Source organism: Castor canadensis, chromosome 16 (assembly GCF_047511655.1).
Source record: "Castor canadensis chromosome 16, mCasCan1.hap1v2, whole genome shotgun sequence".
NCBI lineage: Eukaryota > Metazoa > Chordata > Mammalia > Rodentia > Castoridae > Castor > Castor canadensis.
Window position 1 is genome coordinate 43,841,722 of NC_133401.1, and position 22,263 is coordinate 43,863,984.

Sequence of the window (22,263 nt, forward strand, 5' to 3'; positions counted from 1 at the left end):
CTGGGTTTTTCAGGTACCATCTGTGTTTCTCTTATGTGTGGGGAAACTGAGGCCCAGAAGGACAGGAGGATAAGTTAGTGATAGCTCATTATCTAAATAATTGACTAAATATATAAAACGCTTCTTAAAAATATATGCTGTCCATCCACACAGTGCTGCATTTTCCTGGGGGTGAAGGGGTAGGCAGTTAAGGTTTCATGACTAGCTCACCATGAGAGTTGACTCGTTTCCTTTTCTTGCTCAGTCTGTGCTCCTGTAGTACTGAACATGCCACACTATTTCACCCCTCCCCACCCTGAAACACCGTATTTCTAGAGTTTGGGATACTTGTTTTTGGGGGTGTGGTGTTATGGTCTGAGTTGTATCACCTTAAAGTTCATATGTTGCAGCTGTAACCCTCAGTACCTTAGAATGTGACTGTATTTGGAGATAGAGCCTTTAAAGAGATGGGTAAGGATAAATGAGGCCATAGGGTAGGACTCTAGCCAACAGGATTGGTAGAAAGGCCATGTAAGGACACAGCACAAAGGCAGCTGTCTGCAAGTCAAGGAGACAGGCCACACAGGAAACCATCCCTGCCGATCCTTGATCTTCTAGCCTTTAGTACCATGAGGAAATAAATTCCTGATGGTATTTAAGCCACACAGTCTGTAGAATTATTATTTTTTAAATGAAAGCCTTCACAAATAAACACTTTCTCACTGGACTCTGAGATCCTTGAGAGCAAGGACAGTGTATTAGCCATTTTTGTACAGCCAGTGTCTAGCACAGGCTTTGCCTATGCAAGGTACTTAATAACATGTGAGAGGCAGAGGGGAGTGGGCTGATAGTCATTCTGATGTTCCATGGGCCACTGGGAAGGTGTCCTAAGGGGACACATGTCGAAGAGATATAATTCATGACCCTAGTTCTTTCTGGTCTAATTGGGCCCTTTTGCATGGGTAGTGTCAGCCAGGCCATGTGGCAGACTGGCTGGCTGAAAAAACTTCTGGAAGTGGTCCAGGAAGAATGTTAGTTGTTTGGTGTTCTTGCTTCACCTTTAATAACACACGGGCTTCTGACGCCATCACCTTCATGGCTGAACACAGCTATGTCAGTTAAGCAAGGGAGGAGGGATTTCCGGTGACCTGGCCTTACCTCGATTTCCTGATAGGAGTTGTTGATCATGGCTATTAGCATGTTGAGCAGCACTACCACCATGGTGACGTTATAAACGCCGTAGAGAACGTAGCCGATGTTCTCAATGAATTTGTGGTCATATTTCAGCACCACCGAGATCACTTCAGATAGGCCAAATATGGACCAAAATAAGGTTTTAAAACTTTCTTCAACCCTACAAGGAAGCAGACAGTCCTTTCATGCAGTATGGATGGAAATGAAACCTGCCCTTCATTATCGAATTTAGGGGTCTCCCTGGAGGGGGATCTAAGTTTGGAAATAATGAGATATTCAGATTTCTAAGAAGACTCTGATGAGTATTATAAATGGCACTCTCTTCTTTCCTTATTCAATCCATATGTTGGGACTCCTGGCTGAGTCCCAATTTCATTTTTATCCTGCTGTAATTAATTAAACAACTAAAATTAAACACCAGGGCAAATGTTTGTTCTTGAGCATTATTAGCCTCACAAAGCACACTGTTCCTTTAGTAGACTCTTAAGTGTCTCTTCACAGACCACACAGCCCCATGTGAAGGGGAACCAGGGCAGTGACCTGGTGTCCACAGACTAAGCTGGCATCCTTCATGCTTGGAACTTGCTGACCACCTGCCACAGGGCAGCTTATGTGAGTCTCATGACCACATCTGCGGTGGGCTCATTTTTATCTCCATTTTCCACATCTGAAGCCAGCCATGTACTGGGGCAGAGTGATCAGAAATGAGAGTATGGAGTTTAGTGTGTCCACATGGTTCCAACTCAGTAGGTAACTGCAGTTCATTCATGTGGACCCTGCACAAGCTTTGGGAGCAGTTCCAGTAAGAGCTGGCTTTTAGAGTACTGGCCTTTGGCCCTTTTAAGACTTTGAAGTTACTGACATACAGTAGTTTTAAAACTAAGGCCCAAGCACATTTCAAGCCTTTACTTATGGCTGTGATCTTAGGGTGGCTTTATGACAAAATCCACTCAGAAATCTGGATTTTGGTTAGATGGCAAAGAACATACAGCTATATCTTGTAGTATCTGAATAGCTAAGAGCAGTTCTTTTAGTTTTGGTACCATTATGGGAAAAGACGGTTTTTCCCCTCTTTTAACATTTCAGATTTTCAACACTCACCCACAAATGGCCAGGATTAACTCTATCTCAAGAAAAAATTAGCGTCTCTCAAGCATTGATATTTACTTGACAAGATGTACAAAAATACTAGTACTCTTTACTTGGGCTAAAAATCTACTCTTGACTTGCATAAATTTGCAGCTCTCCCGAGTGTGAGAATGTGAGGGGGGTGTGGGTCTGTGTGTCTAGTGTAAGTATGTGGGGTGGACATGTGTAGGGGGTTGTGTGTCTAGCCAGCTGTTTGGCTCATTGCTATGCATCTCACAGTCTGAATAGCTGATGTTTTGAAGTGGGTTTGTTGTCATTGTTTGTTTTTTGTTTCTTTTAAAGCTGTGAATTTGCAGGATTTAATTAATTTCAATGTTATCGAAAAGGAATTTGGCTGCAGATTTGGAAGCAATGACTTGGTATTTGGCCATTATTGCAGATCTCTAGCCCCTGCTACTGCACGGCAAAGGGGAAAATGGTTTCCTCATGCCAGATGCAGCATCCGTTTTGTGTGAAAAGATGCCATTCACTGTATGGCATGATTCACTGCAGAGTTGTCTCCCATTACAAAACAGTTCTCACCCGAGTGGAAAGGAACAGTAGCAGAGAGAATGCCAAACCACTGGATGAGCCAAAATCTTAAACTAGACGGGGATGGCAGGATGTGACCTCTCTTGACGTTGCTCCCTTCCTGGCAGGATTAGGTGAAAAGCAGAGGACACACCATCTGAGGGAGGGCTGAGCAGGCGGGTGGTGGCCGAGGACTATGTACTTGCCATGAACAACCTACGGAGTGGACAATACATGTGACAGAGAGATGTTTTACCCAACTTATCTTTCACTTCTTACCTTGGAACACCTCCATTAACTTTTGGTGGGCACGAATGAAGCAAGTAATTATAGAACACATCCAGGGAAAGCATTCTGAATTTCAATTAGTGGTAATGGACCTAGATTTAGCGTGTATTTTTTTCTCACTCGCTTCTCACTATGAACTTTGCTGCTGAGCCCTGATTTACCCCTGGTTTCTTCATTTAGACCTCATACATCAGTAATCAGAAGGAGGCAGAGCTGGCCCATTAAGCAGCATGTGTTTTGGAGGATATTTACAAATCTCTAAACTTATGCTGTGGCTCTCTTCTACTTGGCTCTCCAGCTGAGGACAGTTAACCTAGGCTGGAATGATAATCTGTTTGATTTATTGTCTGTTTTTAGACAATCTTCATTACTGTACACCTGTTTCATTTCAAACACTATAGTTTAAGGATTAACCTCTGGATTGGACTTGGTCATGATCTCTGGGAGACTCTAATTACAAGAAGCTCAGACTCACTGGGATTGCCAGAGTGAAAGCTGCCCCATTCAAAGCAATAGCCAGTTGCACCTGGCTGACCAGAAAGATATCTCAGCAAAACTAGGCATTTCTAACAATCTCTTCCAAGCTCTTAAAGAAAATTTTCTATGGTGTTTGTTTCTACTTTTTATGAGGCAGAATGAGTTTAGGTAACAAAGTCTTCCTTTAAAGAAAAGATGTGTATATTGGCTTGAATCACAGAGGATGGTTAGATTCACCATTTAGGTGTTGGGTCTTGAATTTGTACACATCCTTCTTGATATAATCATTCAGTGTATTAACTGAATGGGCTAATTTTTGTTGTTGCTTTTTGGTACAGGAGATTTTATTGGCTGATTTATGCCTAATTAGCTGGGCTAAACTCTGAGCAACATAGTATTTTATCCATAATGTATACCATATAACTAGATAAATTTTGAATGGAATTGAAGAGTTAAATGTTTAAAAAGTTAGATGTTCAAAAATGAGAATACAATGTTACTGAGTTTTTATTATAAAATTTTGAGCTGGGGCAAGTTTTAGAAACTACAAAGATTGAGAAATTTGACTGCACAAAACTTTGCTTGTACATATCAAAAACACAGTAAGTAAAATATAAGACCAAAGACTCAAGTGAGGAAAGAATTTGCATTTGCAAACATTAGGCAGGCAGTGGATGATGCCCTCCTCACATAAAGAGCTCTTATAAATCAATATGAAAATGACAGGCATCCTAGAAGAAAGAAGGGGAAAAATTTCAATGAAAACTTGATGCTTTTTATGACAGGAGCTCCACGATTAACATGAAATGCCATGCTGGTATCGTCTTCTACTTTAATATGCGACAGGAAATAAATAAAACTTGGCCTTGCTGCCCTGAGTGGGAAAAGATTGATCTTACTTTGACCTTGGAAGCCTACAATAATAGATTCTTAGAGAGAAGGCTGATCTTGGAAACAAGCCAATAGTACACTACCAATCCCAGGGGCTCAGGCCCTCAAGCAGGCTGTAGTGTCCTGTGAGGTCATGATGCTTTCTGAGTCACGAGCTAATTATCGTCCACAATTTGCAGGACCTATGGAACCCAGGGCATGGGTAGAAGGCCCATCACTAGGAAGCTCTGGGCTGGCTTTCAGGAGAAAGTATCTTGGAATTGGTTTAATTGATGTTTAGCATGAAACCACATGTCTTACAAAAACCCCACTGTCAACTAGTTGGTTTCAAGGCTAATTCTGAGGTTTTTACTGACAGAGATGGCAGCCACTGGCTTCTCATCTTCCTTCCACACTCCCTGGCCATAAAAGTGTCAACCATGTCAATCATAGGAGGCTTTACAGATAGCTGGAGAAGAGCCACGGTGTATGCCTGGGTTCAAATCTCTGCAACACTGTACCGGCTGTGCAAGTTTGGGCATGATACAAAGAGGATTAGAGTGTCAATTTACTCATCCATAAAATGGACACAATAGTGCCTTCTTGCTCAGTTGCTCTGAAGATAAATGAGCAACCCATATAAAATATGTAGTTACAGCTCAATAAATGGTTGCTATTATGTTGATTTATTTGTATGCTTACTAAACTCCTACTCTGTGCCAGGTACTGTACCAGGTGGTAGGGATTAAGTGGTGTCCAGAACAAATGTGTTTCTGTTCTTTAGGAGGTCCCAGTCTAGAGAAAGCCCAATTAGGTCAGAGAATGCTGTAAAGCTGTAAGCAAGGGGCTCTGTGTGCCTCTGCCTTACCCAGAAGCACGACAGCCCCATCAGCTCTTAGGTGCTTCCACAAGGGGCTGAATGAAGCTGATAATCCGACTGCATATTGATTTTTCTGAACAAGCCTCATTTTCCTTCCTATCTGCAAAGATCATCACAAACCCTTGATTTCATGCAAATTCTCTGATTTCTCCAGCCCATGCTGTCTTTTTATTTTTGGCTTTTGGCTTGCAGTGGAAGGGACCGAAGTTTAGTCAATAGGCCATCCTAGCATGAGAAGTGCTGCTAATGAAGTAAGAGAAGAAAGTGCCTGTGAGTGATGCTGAATAGACCATGATTCACCCTTCTCTCGCTGGGTGGGGGTGTGTGTGTGGGAAGGTTGGGGCTGATCTGTCATGTAGAAAGCAGGGACAAGGTAATCAGTTCTCTACCAGGTCTGTCTCGCCTGGATAACGAGATTAATAACAGGTTGCCTGAAGAGGCAGTGTGTATGGGCCTCAGAGAACAAACTGATCAACAAGGCGAGAGGGTTTAGGGTGATTGTTATGAAAATTGCTGCTTCTTCAGAATGCCATGACTCCCTCCCCCCACCCAACAGTTCAGTTACCTACCCGAATGTGCACATAGCAGGCTAAAATTAAGCAGGAGGATCAGCTCTTGAAAGGCTGTTTCTCAAGTTCTGAAGACAATGGCTGGGACTGTGGGAGAATTCTGCCAAGGAGGAGACAGCACCCTCCTGCTATCCCCAGTGGGGCTGATGGGGGAAGGTGCTTAGAATGGTGAGGGGTCTTGTTGGAGAGCTGTGTTGCTTTAATGCCCAGACCAGACACCAAAAGTAGTCAGACCAGACTTGAGGAAGGTCAAGGGAGGTCAAATGCCTGAGGAAGTCTTAACCTCCCTCTTGCCATGGCTGGGCAAGGCCTTTTCCTCTGAATCACCTCTTGATTCTATCTTGAGTCCTAAATGAGGAGTTTGACTTAGACAATCCAGAAGAAGAAGACTCCAGTCACAGAGTCAATGTCTAAGATGGGATGGGCTAAAACCTGTGTAGCCTGAATGCATTTATACAGAGGGTCAAACTATGCTCCTAGTAGTCTGAGAGTAATTTGGGGGCAGAAGCTGTGCCTTCTTCATTCCTGAGACTGCACACAGAGCAGAAAGCACTCAACAAATTCAATGTCTGTTGCATTAGTGAGTGAGTGAATCTTTGGTGCACATTTTGACTTCTAGTTTCCTGCTTTATGGCTAAAACAGGTTCTGAAGCTAGGCAAACCTGGATTTGATGCTTAAATTTTTGGTCAAATAACAGTCTCTGTACACCTCTCTTTTTTATTGGGAAAACAATAATCTTTACCTCATAAGGTCATTATGAGGATTAAATGAATCAATAGGATGCTTGTGAGGTGCATAAAATGCTGTCTGGCACATACCAATTTCTCAGTAAATGTTACTGATCTTATTACTAGTACTGGTTTTTGTTTGCTTTTTCCTTAACTCTAGGTGCTAGAGCAACAGGATCTCTAGCATCTGAAAGCCTCGAATCTTGCAATTAATTCTCAGAAAAGCCCCTTACAATTAAAAATCAGATCCCTCCCCTTTTAGTGGCTTTCCATATGGCCAGTCAAAGCCAATCACCTCACCAAGGCCTTCAAGTCCATGGGCAACCTGGCTCCTTCCACCTCTTGGAGCCTGTTGGGCAGTCTAGTTTCTTGTCATGCTGTCACATTAAGGAATGACAGTTTAAAGCTTGTTTTCACCCCAGAACTGAATTTTAGCCCTGTCAGAGGGCTCCAGTCAGAATGAAAAGATAGAGGACTTGGGGTAGCACTTGAAAATTTGCCATGAAGACAACATCCAAAGGAGCGACTTTTCTGTATATTATCAAGTCTGTTTCCTCAAAACTTTGTGGCCTATAAGCCTATTCCAGAGCCTCAAAGGCATTAGGCCTTGAAATTCATGTCATGGATAAACATTAGGAGAGAATATAGATGACCATATGACTGCCATAAAAGGCTTAATTATTCTTCTAAAGTAGCCCAGAAAAAGTCTATACTTTATCACTTATTAGAGAGTGATGCAAAGATAGGAGCTTACATTAGATCCAAAACTATGGGGTTTTTGTTTGTTTTGTTTTTGTTTTTAGACACATTCAGGTCATTTTCAGTTACCCAGCCTCTCTGGGACCGAACTTCACTGACCATGTGACCTCCTTCATTAAGTCTTAGAACATTTTTTATGCTAGGTATTCCATATAAAATGGGCTCCATAAGCACTCTCATGTTCCTAAACACTCTTCTGCCAGCCTTGAATTGGAAAGATAGAAGGCAGAGTTGCTAATTTTCAAAATATCATGAAGTATGACTACAACACAGCCCCAGAGCTTCTGTATCAGAGATGCCCATGTTTCAGCACTGACCAGGATCCTGGGAAACATCTGTCCTCTGTGAGGCTGAGGTAGGTTGATTCCCTTCCATGTTCCCCACCTGCAGACACATTCAGCATGCTTTACATACAGAAAATGATAGCTGGCCAATGTCCTATATACCACAGAGTGACCTTTCCCTGGTTTCTCTTAACAGGTCATTGTTTTTGGTGACTTTTATGACATAGCCCAAGCTTGGTTGCCTACAGGACCCCTGTGTAGCCAGATACTTGTATTCCACCTCCTCAGCATGGCCTCTGCATCGCCACTGCCACCTTTGCACAGCAGTGCATCCTCTTTCTCACAGGGCTCCCTGCCAGAGCTTTCCAGTGTATCTAGCTCATTTTCCTCTGAGTTGCCTTCTTCATGGTCCTTCCTTGAAGTTTATAAGCATGCCTTCTTCCTATAATTATTTGATGACCTGTCTTTCTAACCAGTCTGCAAGTTCCATAAAAGGAGGGACTGTGGTTGTTTTTCATCCCTAACATCAAGCACAGGTCAAGTTAGAGCCTCCACTTTACCCTTCTGGCCTGTCCTTCACACAGTTGACACAGCATCCTTCCTAAAGGCAGCTCTGAGCACATCTTCCTCCTTTTAAAGAGGTCTAAGTGGAGGCTTTAACGCCCTATCAAGACTTATAAAACCCTTCACAATCTGGCTCCTTCTGGACTCTGATTTAATCTATTTCCCTCAAACTCTTGCCAATTTGTAGTTCTTCAAAAATGCCTTGCAGGCTAGACTGCCCTTCTAATCCTCCTCTAAGCCCTCCACGGGGCCGCCCCTTCTGTGAAGCCTTCGCTGACCCTGCCAGGTAGAATTCAGTACTTCGCCTCACTGTTGCCTAAACTTCCTTTTACAATGATCAAAAAGTCATAGGTGCTGCTTACACGCCTACCCCCCCGCCCCCACTTATCTACAATTTCCCTGAGGTCCACATGAATCTCTGATTAACTTCCATGACTGCAGGGCCAACCTAGAACTTGGCATAGAGTAGCTGTTCCGTAAATATTTGTTAGATGAGTGAGCTCACTTTGGAGTAGATGCTGTGTTACTCAGGGGAGAATCACAGGCTGCACATTTAAATAAGGCTGAGATATACAGAATCATCAGGTTCTCATAACTAATCAAAATCTGGATTTACTATGCTGTTCTTTAGAATTAGTATCCCAGAGGGCTGGTGACGTGGCTCAAGGAGTAGAGTGCCTGCCTAGCAAATATGAGGCTCTGAGTTCAAGCCTTGGTACTGCCAAAAAAAGAAAGAAAAAGGAAAAAAAAAAAAGAAAGACTTGATTACCCAGAAAGTGACCCAGCTTTTCAGGTCAGAAGGTATAGGATGGGTTTGAAGTAATGAAGAACTGGGTTCAGATTCACTTCCTGTGAGTATGAGAAAGTACTGTGCCTCTCAGAGCCCCACTTTCCTGTAGTGGTATCTGTGCCATCCCATGTGAGGATTAAAGGAGAGGGTGGCAGATATCTGTGTTTGTCACAGGTTGCTTTTAAGTTCATGGTATTTATTATTATTTCAGTCCCTTACTGCCTCCGAAAGGACTGTCTGAAGCCTCAACTTCAGCTCAAAGCCAGAGCGTGTCCAGCATTGCAGGAAGGGTCCTTGCAGCATTCCTGGGCAGGGTGGGTATATGTGGCAGAATCTTCAGGATCAGTGGCCCTGCAGGATCACTGAAAGGAGAAGCTGGCTTTTCTGTGACCCGGAAGTGCTGTGTGAAGCTGAATCAGGGACTCCTGCTCCTGGGGATATGTGAATCCCTATCTTACAGAGTGTGGAGAATTTCCATTAACTGTTGTGGGAACCAGAAGCTTCTAATTTTGCTTAGCACTACTGATGCTATTTTCATTAAAATAATTCCTGGGGAGATAGAACAGACTTTAACAGAGGCATTATTTTTGATTAGAAAAGTGTCAACCCAGCTATGCTGGAAGCTGACTTCACGACACCTATAGAAAAGGTTGGCTGGGGTCATCTTTTGAGCAACAGAGCCCACATTTAATTTCCAATAAGCATTAAGTGGAAGAGACCAAGTTCACCTGCAGGGGAGACCAGAGGTCCATTATGTGTACTTGAGAGAGCCCTGCGTTTCCCTGCTCTGGGTCACCTCACTGACCCCAGTCCCTCCTATTCTTTGTATATGTTTAGTTATGCACTGCATATTGACATTATTGTCAGTGGTGTACCAAAATGCAGTGATGGTCATATACAGCCTATGTGTATAGGAGGGCATGCCACCTAGGATTGTGTAGGTACACTCTACAATGTTTGCACAATGACCAAGTGCAGTTCCCATGCATCCTCATTAAGCCACACATGACTATATAAGGCAGGCATATGTCCTATGCGTTCTCCCCCAGCTGTATTTCATCTGTCAACCAAAGATTTTTTTGTTTCTCTTTGTCTAACACTTTTATAAGAGTGCTGGGACCCCAAGGTTTCCACCAGTCTCAAATCAGAAAGTCCTTTCTTTATGGAATATATGCATTTCAGTGAAGCTAGCTACAAAACAAATCTTCAAAAAAGCAGATTTTATTTCTCTACTGACATTCATGATATAATAAAAACTGTATCCCCAATGAGAACAAAATTCCTAATAACCTGAACTGAGAACTTTTCTTAAATGCTTTCTTTAAAAATGTGTTCTCAGGTGATTTTTCTCTCTCCTTCCTTATCCATGTCTTGGACTACTTTGATTTTGTACTCTGAGAGAATAAAACTGGTCTGAAAGCCTTCTCTTCCTTGCCTTTGGTCATTTGCAGTTCTTAACGGAAGTGGCTTGGAGCTAATAAGCTTCCAGCAGGTGTGCAATCTGTCATGTCCAGACAGGCCCCAGCTCACCAACCAGGCCCCTAAGCATGCCCCTGCTCCTCTTTAGGCCACAGAGTGACTGTGAAAAGCCACCCAGACCTTTGAGACAATCCTTGGTTCTGAAGCGGAAGGAGGCTGAGAAATTACGAACTGCATGTAGGATTTGACTCTAGGCTCACTCTGGCTGCATCTGGCAACCTACTCAACAGCTTGTGCCAAAAATACCCTCCTGTAGGTCTGAAATCCTTCAATAAGACATTCTCTTAGGTTAACAAGATCCTTGCTTTTGAAATGCACACAGCGGAGAGAAGCTTTCATTTTATCGGTGAGGTGATGAGGTTGGATCAGATCCACATTTCTTACTGTATGGTCCAACACTACTGTATCAGAATTCTACAATGGTTTTGTTAGTGATTTCCTGACCTTATCCTGGAACGACTGAAGTTATAAGTTAAGAGATAGGGTCTGGGAAGTACTAAATTTAGCTACCTCCCCAGGTGATTCTGGTGTGGTTTGAGGACTTCTGACCTCAAGGCTGTTCATACGGGTGGGTGTTTATTCATATTTGGGGGTGATGAATTCAATCTATGTGTATGCTTCTAGTCCCTTCACTGGGGTCTATTGGAATGAGGAAATGGGATGCCTGGTGGGGACTGAGGTGTGTGATTCTGGAAATGGAACACACTAGGGGGTTAGGGCAGGGTGTGGTTGAGGGCTGGAGGCTGCAGTTGGTAGATAAATATTTATTCTCTTTTGATTTCCTTTTGTCTCACCATGTATGCCCCACCTCTTACCCTTGGAACAGAGCTATAACTTGGTAGTACTCAGGTAAGACTGGGTTCTGTGAACTGGCCTAGGACCTCCTCCCTGTTGAGAAAGCACCATCTAGGCTCCTAACAACTGCCTTTCAAAGTGGGCTCCTGAGTAACCTTTAGGAATCTGATTTCCTTTGGGACATGACAGGAATATAGTTGGGGGTAGTTTCAAAAGAGCTGAGGAGATTCCTGTAGTGTCTTTCAACCCAAATTTCCCTTCTGAAGGACTGAGTCTTCAGAATCTATAGAAAAAGATGAGATAAACCTTGTATTACTCTACAAACTCAAACCTAGGTGGGTGGATGACCTGGGGCTGGCCCCCTGGGTGGGGTTGTTTGACTTCATCACCAGCACATGGCACTCAGCACAGCTTAGAGTCCCCTAAGGCAGGAGTCTCATTTCTCCTCCCATGGACTTTTATTATCAAAGAAGATCTCTTAGGGGTGACATGCTCCACAGAGCAGTCAAAAGGTAAAAGATGACATTTACAAAAAATCCATTCTTTCCTCTTTCTACTTCATGGATCTATTGACTTTTTCTGTTCAATCAAATCTTATTTACAGCTGCACATCCCAATTCAGGAACTGCCAGGGTGAAAAATATCTTACTCTTTCTTCACTGCAATTACTGCACCTCCTTTCTTCCCATCCCCATCCCGGAGGGCCCGGGGTTCCCTTTGGTTGGGTCTTTCATGTCTAGAAAGTCTTCATTTGGTGCTTAGCACACGGGACCCAAGTGGTTTATACCTGATCTTACCTTTCCCCTTGATTTTCTGACCCACAGGCTGCAGCCTAGGCTACCTGCTTCATACCCACTCTAGATAGCTGTGCTACATTTAGCTGAGAATTGTGGCCATACCAGCCCTACTGTAAGTTAGGGCCTTTTTTATGTTTCTGTGGATTCATACATGTTCCCTGTAAGAGGAGGGCAGAGAGGTTTCCCAGAATAACCAGGACTGCAGGGATAGGACAGAAGTCCATGCTGGCAGATTGAATCACTGTCTTGAATCAAGTGAATCTTTATCTGTCTTTGTTTGTCCTGTTTTTTTCCTCATGAAGTATTTAGTGGGCAATAACTCTGTGCAAAGCACTATGCTAGATTGGAAGCAAAGCAGAAGCATCTAACCCTCACTATGGAGGGGCAAGCCTTTGTTCCTTGGCAGACAGCTCCATGTTCAGTAACAACGTGTTTATGCTGAGTAGATGTGTTTAGCATTCCTCCAGTACATTCAAAGCAAATGTGCTTCCAGGTGAGAAGTTTATTCCATTCCCTTAAACAGTGTACTGCTGAGTACTGGTGTGATATGAAGTACTCAAGCTGACTCAATAATGTGATTAACCTGAGCTGGTGGGCAGTTTGTCAGCTATGCCACGGTCCTGAGAGGGTCCTATAGTACCAAACCAGTACCCAGGTATCCTCCCACCCCCTTTCTCCTATTTCCATCATCATCACTGCCACTTTTTGAAGGCTTATTGTAAGCCAAGCACGTATAGCTGGATCATAATAACAGTCTTGTGAGGTTTAACCCTCTTTTCTATTTTTTTTTTTTTTGCAGTACTGGGGTTTAAACTCAGGGCCTTACATTTGCTAGGTAGGTGCTCTATCACTTGAGCCACTCCACCAGCTTGACCCTCTTTTAATACATTTTCTGCTTTTAGAATTTGGGAGATCAAGGCCAAGGGGATTTAGGACCCTGCCAAAAGCCATACGGCAAGAGGCAGAGCTCATACTGAAACCTAGTCATACTGAACTCACAGCCTCTGTGGTTCAGCAGCCTTGAGCCACCTAGCTAGGTGGGTGGTCCATGGTTCTGAGCTAAGCAGCCCAGGAGTCATTGTACTTGGTTCTTGACAGAAGTATCAAGGGTGATTAGTTCAGAAGCAGGGTAAGCTGAAGCCCTGCTGCAAGGTGGAAATTGTGCAGGAAGCCTGCATGGTTAAGGCTCAGAGCCATTCCTAATGGTTGGAAAACTTCAATGCCAGGCCACTCATGGCTTCCTGGGGACAAGTGTCAGGAGGTGCTTGGTCCTATTGTCCCAGCTGCCATGCTTATGGCTGGAAACCTGACTTTCTGTTCAAGATTCTGGGAGCTTCATGAAGCACACATTCTGGAACTGATGGATCTGGGGAAGGACATAGACTGGAAACATTCTGCTCAGGCACTTTACATAAATGACCTCTTCTATCCATGAAGGTTTTTATGAATAAGGTGGGAAGTCCTGTTTCCATTTTACAGATGAGGACAGAGGCTCATATAAGTCAAGCAACTTGGCTTAAGGTTATTAGCCAGTTAATGGTTATTATTTATACCCTACATCAGGGTATAAATTTGACCTTTCCAGACCTTTTCACTAGATCCTGCTTAGTACTACTGGTGGACCCCAGGAGATTGCCTGGTATTCTGAACAGAGAGGTGGCGTTTGGACCTTTGTGGACACAGGCTTTGTGAGCTCTGTTTCCACCTCTACAGGAGGTGTTACTGTGTTGCTCTGCCTGCTTGGCTGGCTTGAGCCCCCACTGCAGCTATTTCTGGACTGTGAGATTAGTGCCTTGGCTCACCCAGGCCACATGCCTCTTGCCTCCCTTGCCTGGGCCTTCTCTCTGGTTGCAGTGGCACACAATGCTGCAGGACTTGCTTGGTGCCCATGTCCATGTGCTGGTATGCTCACTCAGGTGCCAAGAGCAGACCTGTCTTCCATGCTATGTGGAAATGGCTTCCCTAGGGCTGCTGGGGAATGTAGGTGAGTTAATGAATCTGACTCATGAGAGACAGCAGATGGGAAAGATTGGACTGACAAGTTCTCTGTGTCTCACCCTGATGGGCTATTCTGAGATGTGAGGCTTCCATAGTCTCCCTGGAGAGGACCATCATGCCCAGGTTGTGTGCTCTGGCAGAAAGTGGCCAGAACAAAAGTTTGTATTTGCTTTCCCCATACCTCACTTCACATACGTCCCACGTGGTGACACTGTCTTTGCTTACTCCTCCCATGCTTCCTTTTCCTTTCCCTCCAGTCTTACTTCCTTTGGATTACAACTCCCTTGCTGAAACAGAGTATTGGCATGCAAGTTTATCTATTTTCTAGGTAACACAGGTTAAGATAGTAGTAGTAGTAGTAATGCCAATTTTCCTTTATTAGGAGTTTACTGTGCAAGTTACACCATTTTACCAAATCTTTACACTATCCCTATGAGGGGATAGTCTACCCCCATTTTAAAGATGAGGAAATGAAAGCTCAGAGGAGTTAAAGAACAGGTGCATGACCACACTGTGTATAAGTGGCAAAATGAGAATTTAATTTTGTTCTTCCAAATTTAGAGCCCTTGAATAAAGTTAGCCTTTAATCTTGAGATATACCAAAGAAATGTGAGTTTATGCAAGAAGCTAACTGCAAGACCATCCCAAAGATTCACAGGAAGACCAGAGAGACCCTGAGGGGAGAACTCTTGTATACTCACGTTGTAAATGCTGGGTTGTACTTTGCACCTCGGTAGTAAGAGTACAGATTGAACATCCCAATCATGAAGGCCACAAATACCATGATGAAAATGACCATGAACTTGAAGATATCTTTCACAGTTCTCCCCAGGGAGATCTGCAGAGGCCCAAAACTCTCGTTGGCTGGCAAGATGTAGGCGATGCGAGAGAAGCTCAATACGACTGCTATTGCATATAGCCCTTCTGATATGATCTGAGGGTCCGAAGGCCACCACTTGTCCCTGGCTGAAAGAAAGCAATCTGGGTTACTCACTGGGGGATGGATCTCCCACAGAAGAGAAACCAGTTAGGCACCATTAGCAGTCTCCAACCACATGAATGGCCATTCCTGCCCTTCCCTTAGACTCATCCCAATACGCAGAAGTTCCATACTTTTGGAATGTATTTGCCAACCTGCCTGGAGCATCCTTCCCTTATGTCAAGGTCTGATTCATTCATAATCATCCTCAAGACTTTGTTCAGGCATCACCTCTTCCAGTAAGCTTTCTGTAACTCCCAGAGACTGGGCAGGATTCCTGTTTTACTGTGTACTCTCACAAATGAAATCATATATGCAAAGTGCTCAGCACAGGGTCTGGAACACAGCAGCTACTGATAAATGCTGGTTGAATGAGTGAGTGAACTGCTAATTACAAATTCAGAGTAGCCTAGTTGGAACAAACAAGCTCACATGGAGACCAGGAATTCAAAAGATCTTGACAGAGAAAACACACTGGTGACCAGTCAGGCAGGTTTGCCATGACAGCTCTGTTCCAGGTGTGCAAGAGTCCTGAGACTGATCCGGAGCTGGAGAGACTTGGCTTTTGGTTACTGGTGACCACTGTGGGGTGATCTGCCCTATGTGCATTCCTGTAACCAGCAGAGCAAACTTGCAAAGTGTTCCTATTGCAACTCTAATGGTGCAAATAAGGTGCCTACTATGTGTCAGGACATACAATGAGTCTCAAGTGAGGGTAGCATCTCCCTCTCTCCCTGGGAGAAGTGTCTGGGGCTGTCTGTAGTTAGAATCAATTGGATACTTAATGTCCTGCAATACTTCCAAACAGCCGTGCACAATGAAGATTTTCCTGCTGAAAAAGCCAATAGTGTCCCTGTTGAGAAATGCTAAGTGAAACTTAAATTGAGAAACATTGAGAAACCTAAATTAGCCCTTTCACTTACATTAGCTGTAATTTTCACAACAAGCCCTGTAGAGTAGATATTATTACTGCCATTTTAAAGATTGGATTTGGGGTATGGGGTCCTTTTCAGAGCCCAGTAAGTGCAGATAGCAAGGATATTACATAGCAATCCTTGGCACTTCAAGGGAGATGGAAGAGGAAGGATTTTATTCTTTATTTTCAAAGCTGGACTCTTGTTAAATAATTATAACAATAGAGAGCAGTATAAAACCTTTAGTAAGGGAAGCTGTGTCTCAAAGTTTCACGTAGTGCATTCTAAATTACATTTGGAAACATAACAATATTATAGACTCTATATTCTCATCAAGATCATAACTCAGAAGTTCATGAAAGATAAGTAATGAGAACAAACTGTGTGTTTTCCAATATATCTGTCACCCTCTCTGGATAAATACCACATCTGAATAACATGAAATAAGATGTAGCTTCTTCTATTAAACAGACACCAAGAAGAATTTCTTTTTTTCTGCCACTTATAATTTATCATTTTCAACCTCAGCAGCTGTAATAATAAAAGCTACTCTATAATCTATTAAGACAGATTTAGCTGCTGTCAGATCCCGGTGACCAGGTCAGGACTTTAAGTAAAAACTATTTTTCTTGGATTGGTTCACAAGAGTTGTGTAAGTGTAAACAAACAGCACTGTGGTGAAATGGGTCAAGTGAATTTCATCTTGTAGCTGTATCACAACCCCCAAATTGGGATCTGCCTATTTGGCAGTGTAGAGGTTGGGAGAAGCCACTGTCTGTTTGCCCACAAGAGGGCTCTCTTCCCCCATAACTGGAGCACATGTGAACAAAAGATCTGAAAGATTTCCAAGGGCAAAGGGTGAACCACAAAACCAAAGACAATATGCTATGCTTTGAGCTGGGTGAGACTTAATACAGTTCATAAAGGAATATAAGACACAAATGGACAATACTGCAGCCTGAATCATTACATTAAGAAAAGTATCACTCATCTTTCTTTGATGAAACTTGAATAGCATAGAAGAGAAAACAGACAAGCTCAATTTGCTTTAAGAAAGTCTGAATTTGCTAAACCACCAAATGGTAAGGGAGAAGGAATGGGGAGTAGATGTTTTATAATACTCAAGACTTTCCATTTCACAAAGGAAGTTTTTCTACCATATTTACAGGGAATACAATATACATTGAAAGCAAGCAGTGACTAAACGTTTGTATTACATGGCCAGTTCTGTACAGATCATCACTGTATCTAACTACAAAGGTTCTGTGGTTACAAGACCCATCTCATTTCATTTAACAGAGACATTCAAACCTTTCAAAATGTAATAGCTGACATTAATGAATGGCCTACTAAGCTATTTAAAAAAAACTGGTAACAACAAATAACTCTCCTTATCTTTCTGTGCAAAGACTCTATATTTGCACTGTTTTATTTAACTCTCAAAACAAATCTTTGAACATAGGTATTATTATCCTTGTTCTATATACTAGAAAACAGTGACTCACAAAAGTTAAGTAAACAAGGTGTCCTAATAAGCTACAGAAATAGAATTTGAATCCAGGTCTTTCTAATTCCAGAGCCTAGGGGCATAACCATTAGGCCACCCAGAATGATTTCCAATTTATCTCAGGCCAGGATTCCCTGCTATATAAAGCAACCCTGCATTTCTGGTAATATTATAAGCCTTGTCATGAAAACTTGTTTCTTCAACTCTAAAATAGGAACAAAAAAGAGCAATTTTGCAGGACTATTAAAAGGACTGGAGTTTGTGTGTGTAAAACGTCTACACAGTTCCTGGCACATAGAAAGTACTCAATAAATGGATGCTGTAATTATTATTATTCCTAGTCTCATATTACTACCTCAAACTGTATGGTCTTGTGGTTTGAAAGAATTAGGTATCTCCTAAGAACCTAGCTCCTCATGAGAAAATGACTTAGAACTGGAAAGGTGGGACTAATCTTGGTACAGAACAGAGGAACCAGTAAGGAAGGAAAATTCTTTGGTATACACACTCCCTTTAGTACTGGATTCACATCAGAAAAAACACGTTTCTTTAAAAAATAAAACCAAAAACCTACAGAAATGCACCCCCCCTCCCAGAACCTTTCCAAAACAAACTTATCCTTTCTAACACAAAAAGATGCCTTTGTTAAGTCACACATTAATTCCATGTTCTAACCAGCAAGGATGAGGCCTTTTCCTGGGGCTCTCTGGCAGCCAGGATGCCCAAAGTCGACCACATCTCAAATCCCAGCTCTGAGACCAGCTTAAGGAGGTCCACGTCCCAGAAGCCCCCGGGGTCCGAAGGCCCGCGTCGCCCCTTCCACTCACCGTAGGTGAAGTATGCCACTTCCGGCGGAAGCGAGACGTTGTGCAGCGTGTCGTCCTGCACGTACTGGTCCACGTACAGCTGGGCCTCGCTGGCCTTCAGGAAAGCCATGAACCGTGCAGTGAAGGAGGCCACGAAGATGGACAGCATTCCGAAATCCAGTAGGTTCCACAGGTGCAGCACGTACTCCCGCGGCCCCTCCTCCCAGATTTCCTTGCATTCTGACCAGATCATTCCTGTGCGACAGGGGGAAGGCCAGGCCCACTTGGCATTTGTGACCACATGAGGACACGGAAGGGACCAGGGTACAACTGAAAAAGTCAGCTCTTTGGAGCTGGGAAGGTTGATGGCCTGAGACAGACACACTGAAACCTATCTTTAAAGACACATTTAGAATTAGGACATCCTCAAATTGAAAGAAGACACCACATGTGTCCTTGGCTTTACCACTAAACATACCCAGAAGGGAGGAGCGTGCTCATCCATTGATAGGTTCTTGGAGGCAATATCGGGAAAATACAGTAGCTGGCACTTACACACTTTAAGAAATGAGAGGTCTCAAGGAATCATTCAGTTGTAAATTAAATATAGGGAAACTGAGGTCCAGGAATTTCTGATGGTTCCACATATGACCTAGACCCCAGTTTTCCTAACTTGCAGATTAGAATGTTTTTCTCTAAATTTCTGTTATTGTTTCAAGAAGCTTTAGTTTGGGATTATTAGATTTTTAAAAATTTATTGAATTTCAAAAACATTTCCTCATTGTTACATATTAAACAATGTAGACGTATATAAACAAAACGTTACTAGTTCTCTTACCCCCCTGTTCCAAGGCAACTGTGAGGTGGCCTGGGGTAATATTTTGGTGTGTATCCATTTTTCAGACATCTTACAGGTAAATATATTCCTACTTTTTCAAAGCTGAATTCCCAGATTTGCAGAGAGACTAGTGAGTGAATGTTCTACAAGTGTCAGAAATACTACATAACCCAAGATGGCCTCCCTGCCCTTACCACCTCATTGTGTATCTGCATTTCCCAGTACTCTCTCTCTTGGACTCCTCCTGTTCACCAGGGATCACCATTGCAGTTCTGTAGATCCTCCTCTGGTAGACTCTCAGATTCATCCTGTCTTTTCAGTTTTCTACTCTATTCTCTAAACTTCATAAGTACAGGTCACATCACATTCACTTTGATCTTCAGATACCTGCAGTATATTCCTTAAAGCTCCAAAAAAAAGCCCAGACTCCAAAGCTTAACTGCCAAACTTTACTATTTCCATATGTCCTATACTCCAGCAGAGAAGGTCCACCCAACAGTTCCAACCCCCAACCATTTTCTTGTGCACCTTCCTTCCTTTTCCCTAGACCTCAGACTCCAGCACATGACAGATGCCCACGTTATAAACATTGGCCTTTGAGGATCCAGCTACTGAAAAAGCCTGGAGTCAGAGATGTTGCTGAGAGCAGGCAATGAGTGGGGGCTCTGCCTTGGCCAGAGCATGACTGACTTGGTCACAGGCCCATCTCTGGGCACGTGAGAGTAAAGAGCTGAATGCCTATACTGTTCTGCAACTCTGCCTAGGGACTGTTTTAATCAGAATTTTTCCTTTTCTGGTGGGAATGGCCCATCAAATAAAAGGAATTGAAATGTTTTTCCAAGGCAAAAAGCAATTTGAAAGCAGCTGCTTAGAGAAGAGTTATGGCTTTGTTTGCTGAAGATCAAATTGGAATATCCACAATAGGAAACATCCAAGAACACTGTAGGTCTGTTTATAAGACTTCCCCAACCCCTGCTTCCCCCCCCTTTTCTCAAGCATACCCTATCAAAATTTGTATGATAATTCACTAAACTCCTAATTTTCTTAACACTGAAATAGTTTCATCTATTCCTATTCAAATAGATGTTTTAAAGTGTTACTGGAAAGTCCTGGCGGCATGACTCAAGCCATAGAGCACTTGCCTAGCAAAACCATTACAGACTGGAAAAATACATTTGTTGCTTTTCTCTTCCCCTAAATTAAAATTTTTTAATTTTAGTGAAATTGCTTTTAGCCGGGCTTTAGGCAGTTCTCTGGCTATCACATAGGGTGATTGGCTTTAATTCAGAAAATGCTGGATTCAAGTTCTGGCTTGGCCACTTACTGGCAGTGTGACTTTGGATAAGTCCTTTGATTTGCTGTGGATATTATATTTGAAAAATGAATGAATTGAGGTCTTGGAGTAACTTCAAATACTAAAAGCTCTATTAATCTGAAATGCAAATTTTTACAGAAAAGTGACTTTTCTGATGGGGAGAGTAGTGCCTCATTAGGTGTTGCAAATCACTTCCTCCATGGCCAAATGTCTGCATCAGTCTTCCTAGATTTAAATATTAATTTACCCAGCCTAATTTAAATTATTATAAGGCCATAAGTAAAAGTAACATGGGGCCAAGGGTTTGAGCAGCAGGAATGCTTAATGAAAAAAGAGATGTGTGAAATTAAGTACTTTGGTGAGTGAAATTAGGCTGCCTGTTTCCAAGGTGCCAAGGGTAGTTTAGGATTTTATACTGGAGTTGAGCCCCCAGGTCTTTTGCCTCCAGTATGTCAATCAGAGAAGTGTTGAGAGCCCAGGGGCTGAAGGAGGTAAGGATTCTGGGCACTTGAGCTTCCTTCAGGCAAAATTCCCATTACCCAGGGATGTCTAGAGCTCAGTGAACAAGGTCATGGCTAATTAAGAAGGATGCCTGGCAGAAGGACCAGGAAAGGTATGCCAGCTGACCTCAAGGGAAATGAGTAGCTTGATTCAGGCAACTTCAGAGTAATGGCTTGCAGGCTTTGGCGATGGACCTTGGTAACTGAGAAGGAACTCACTCTCAACCTGGCCTGCATGCATTGAGAAAGGCTTTCCCTTCAAAGTCCAGTGAGACTAAAATATGCACATTCCTTAAATGGTCATAGCCTGCAGGACTAATCTGTCCCAGGGTCCTGTATTTTTCTCTTTCTTCAAGTCAACTTCTCACATTGATCCAGCACAGTGTTGCTCTGTGAGCTCATAGGAGGAAAAATATGCCCAGAAACTACCCACAGCCCTAATATCCAAACACTATCTCAGTGGTAGGTCCTTTGCAAAAATCTGGACCTCAGACACTTTCAGGTTGATATTAAGAGATACAAATAACAGAAAGAGGATATTTATAGATTCATCCAGGTTCAGTGGCTCACACCTATAATCCTACTTAGAAGGCAGAGATCAGGAGGATCATGGTTCAAGGCCAGCCTGAGCAAAAAAAGTTGGAGAGACCCCCCCATCTCAACAAAAAAACCAGGCTTGGTAATGTGACCCTGTCATCCCAGCTACACGGGAGGCAGAATCACAGTCCAGGCCGCCATGGGCAAAAATGTGAGACCCTATTCAAAAAATAACTAAAGGCAAAAAGAGCTTGAGTCATGGTGCAAGAGGTAGAGCTAGCAAGTGCAGGCTCTGAGTTCAAACTCCAGTACCACCCTCACCAAAGTAATTAAAAAATTTCCTAAGAAAGCTCCACCTTTCCTCCTTTTTTTTTTCTCCTTTTCTAGTTCTAGTAGTTCTAGGTGCTAGGCCCACATGCACTAAGTCTTCATTCTAGTCTGATAGACAGCTACAATCATTATCGCCAGTTTAAAGAAACTCATATAGGAATTTTGACAATGGCAAGTCCATTGTCAAAAGTCACACAGGCAGTCCAGGCTCCTCACTGTTCACTGTACCTTCTCCACCATGCCTTCTACTAGGCACAAGGTTACTCTCATAGGTCAGGAACTTATTTATCCACTGACTGGATTTTGTTGAGTGCTAGACACCGCCTTTGTGGTAGACACAGTTCTGGAGCTATACCAACCAAGATTATGACAGCCCTTTCTTAGCAAACTCAGGCTAGTACTGGAGACAGATGTGTCCACAAATAA

At 43.0% G+C, this 22,263-nt stretch overlaps 1 protein-coding gene across 1 annotated transcript in view; it reads right to left on the reverse strand.

Annotated features, from left to right (window-relative positions):
* Positions 1-22,263, reverse strand: part of Trpc7 (transient receptor potential cation channel subfamily C member 7) — a 129,969-nt gene that overhangs the window by 13,371 nt on the left and 94,335 nt on the right. Inside the window, exons 6-8 of the mRNA XM_020180911.2 lie at positions 18,339-18,572; positions 14,813-15,077; positions 1,138-1,333 (exon numbers count right to left, since the gene is read on the reverse strand). Coding sequence (XP_020036500.1) covers positions 1,138-1,333; positions 14,813-15,077; positions 18,339-18,572 — 695 coding nt within the window. The remainder of the gene's footprint in view (positions 1-1,137; positions 1,334-14,812; positions 15,078-18,338; positions 18,573-22,263) is intronic.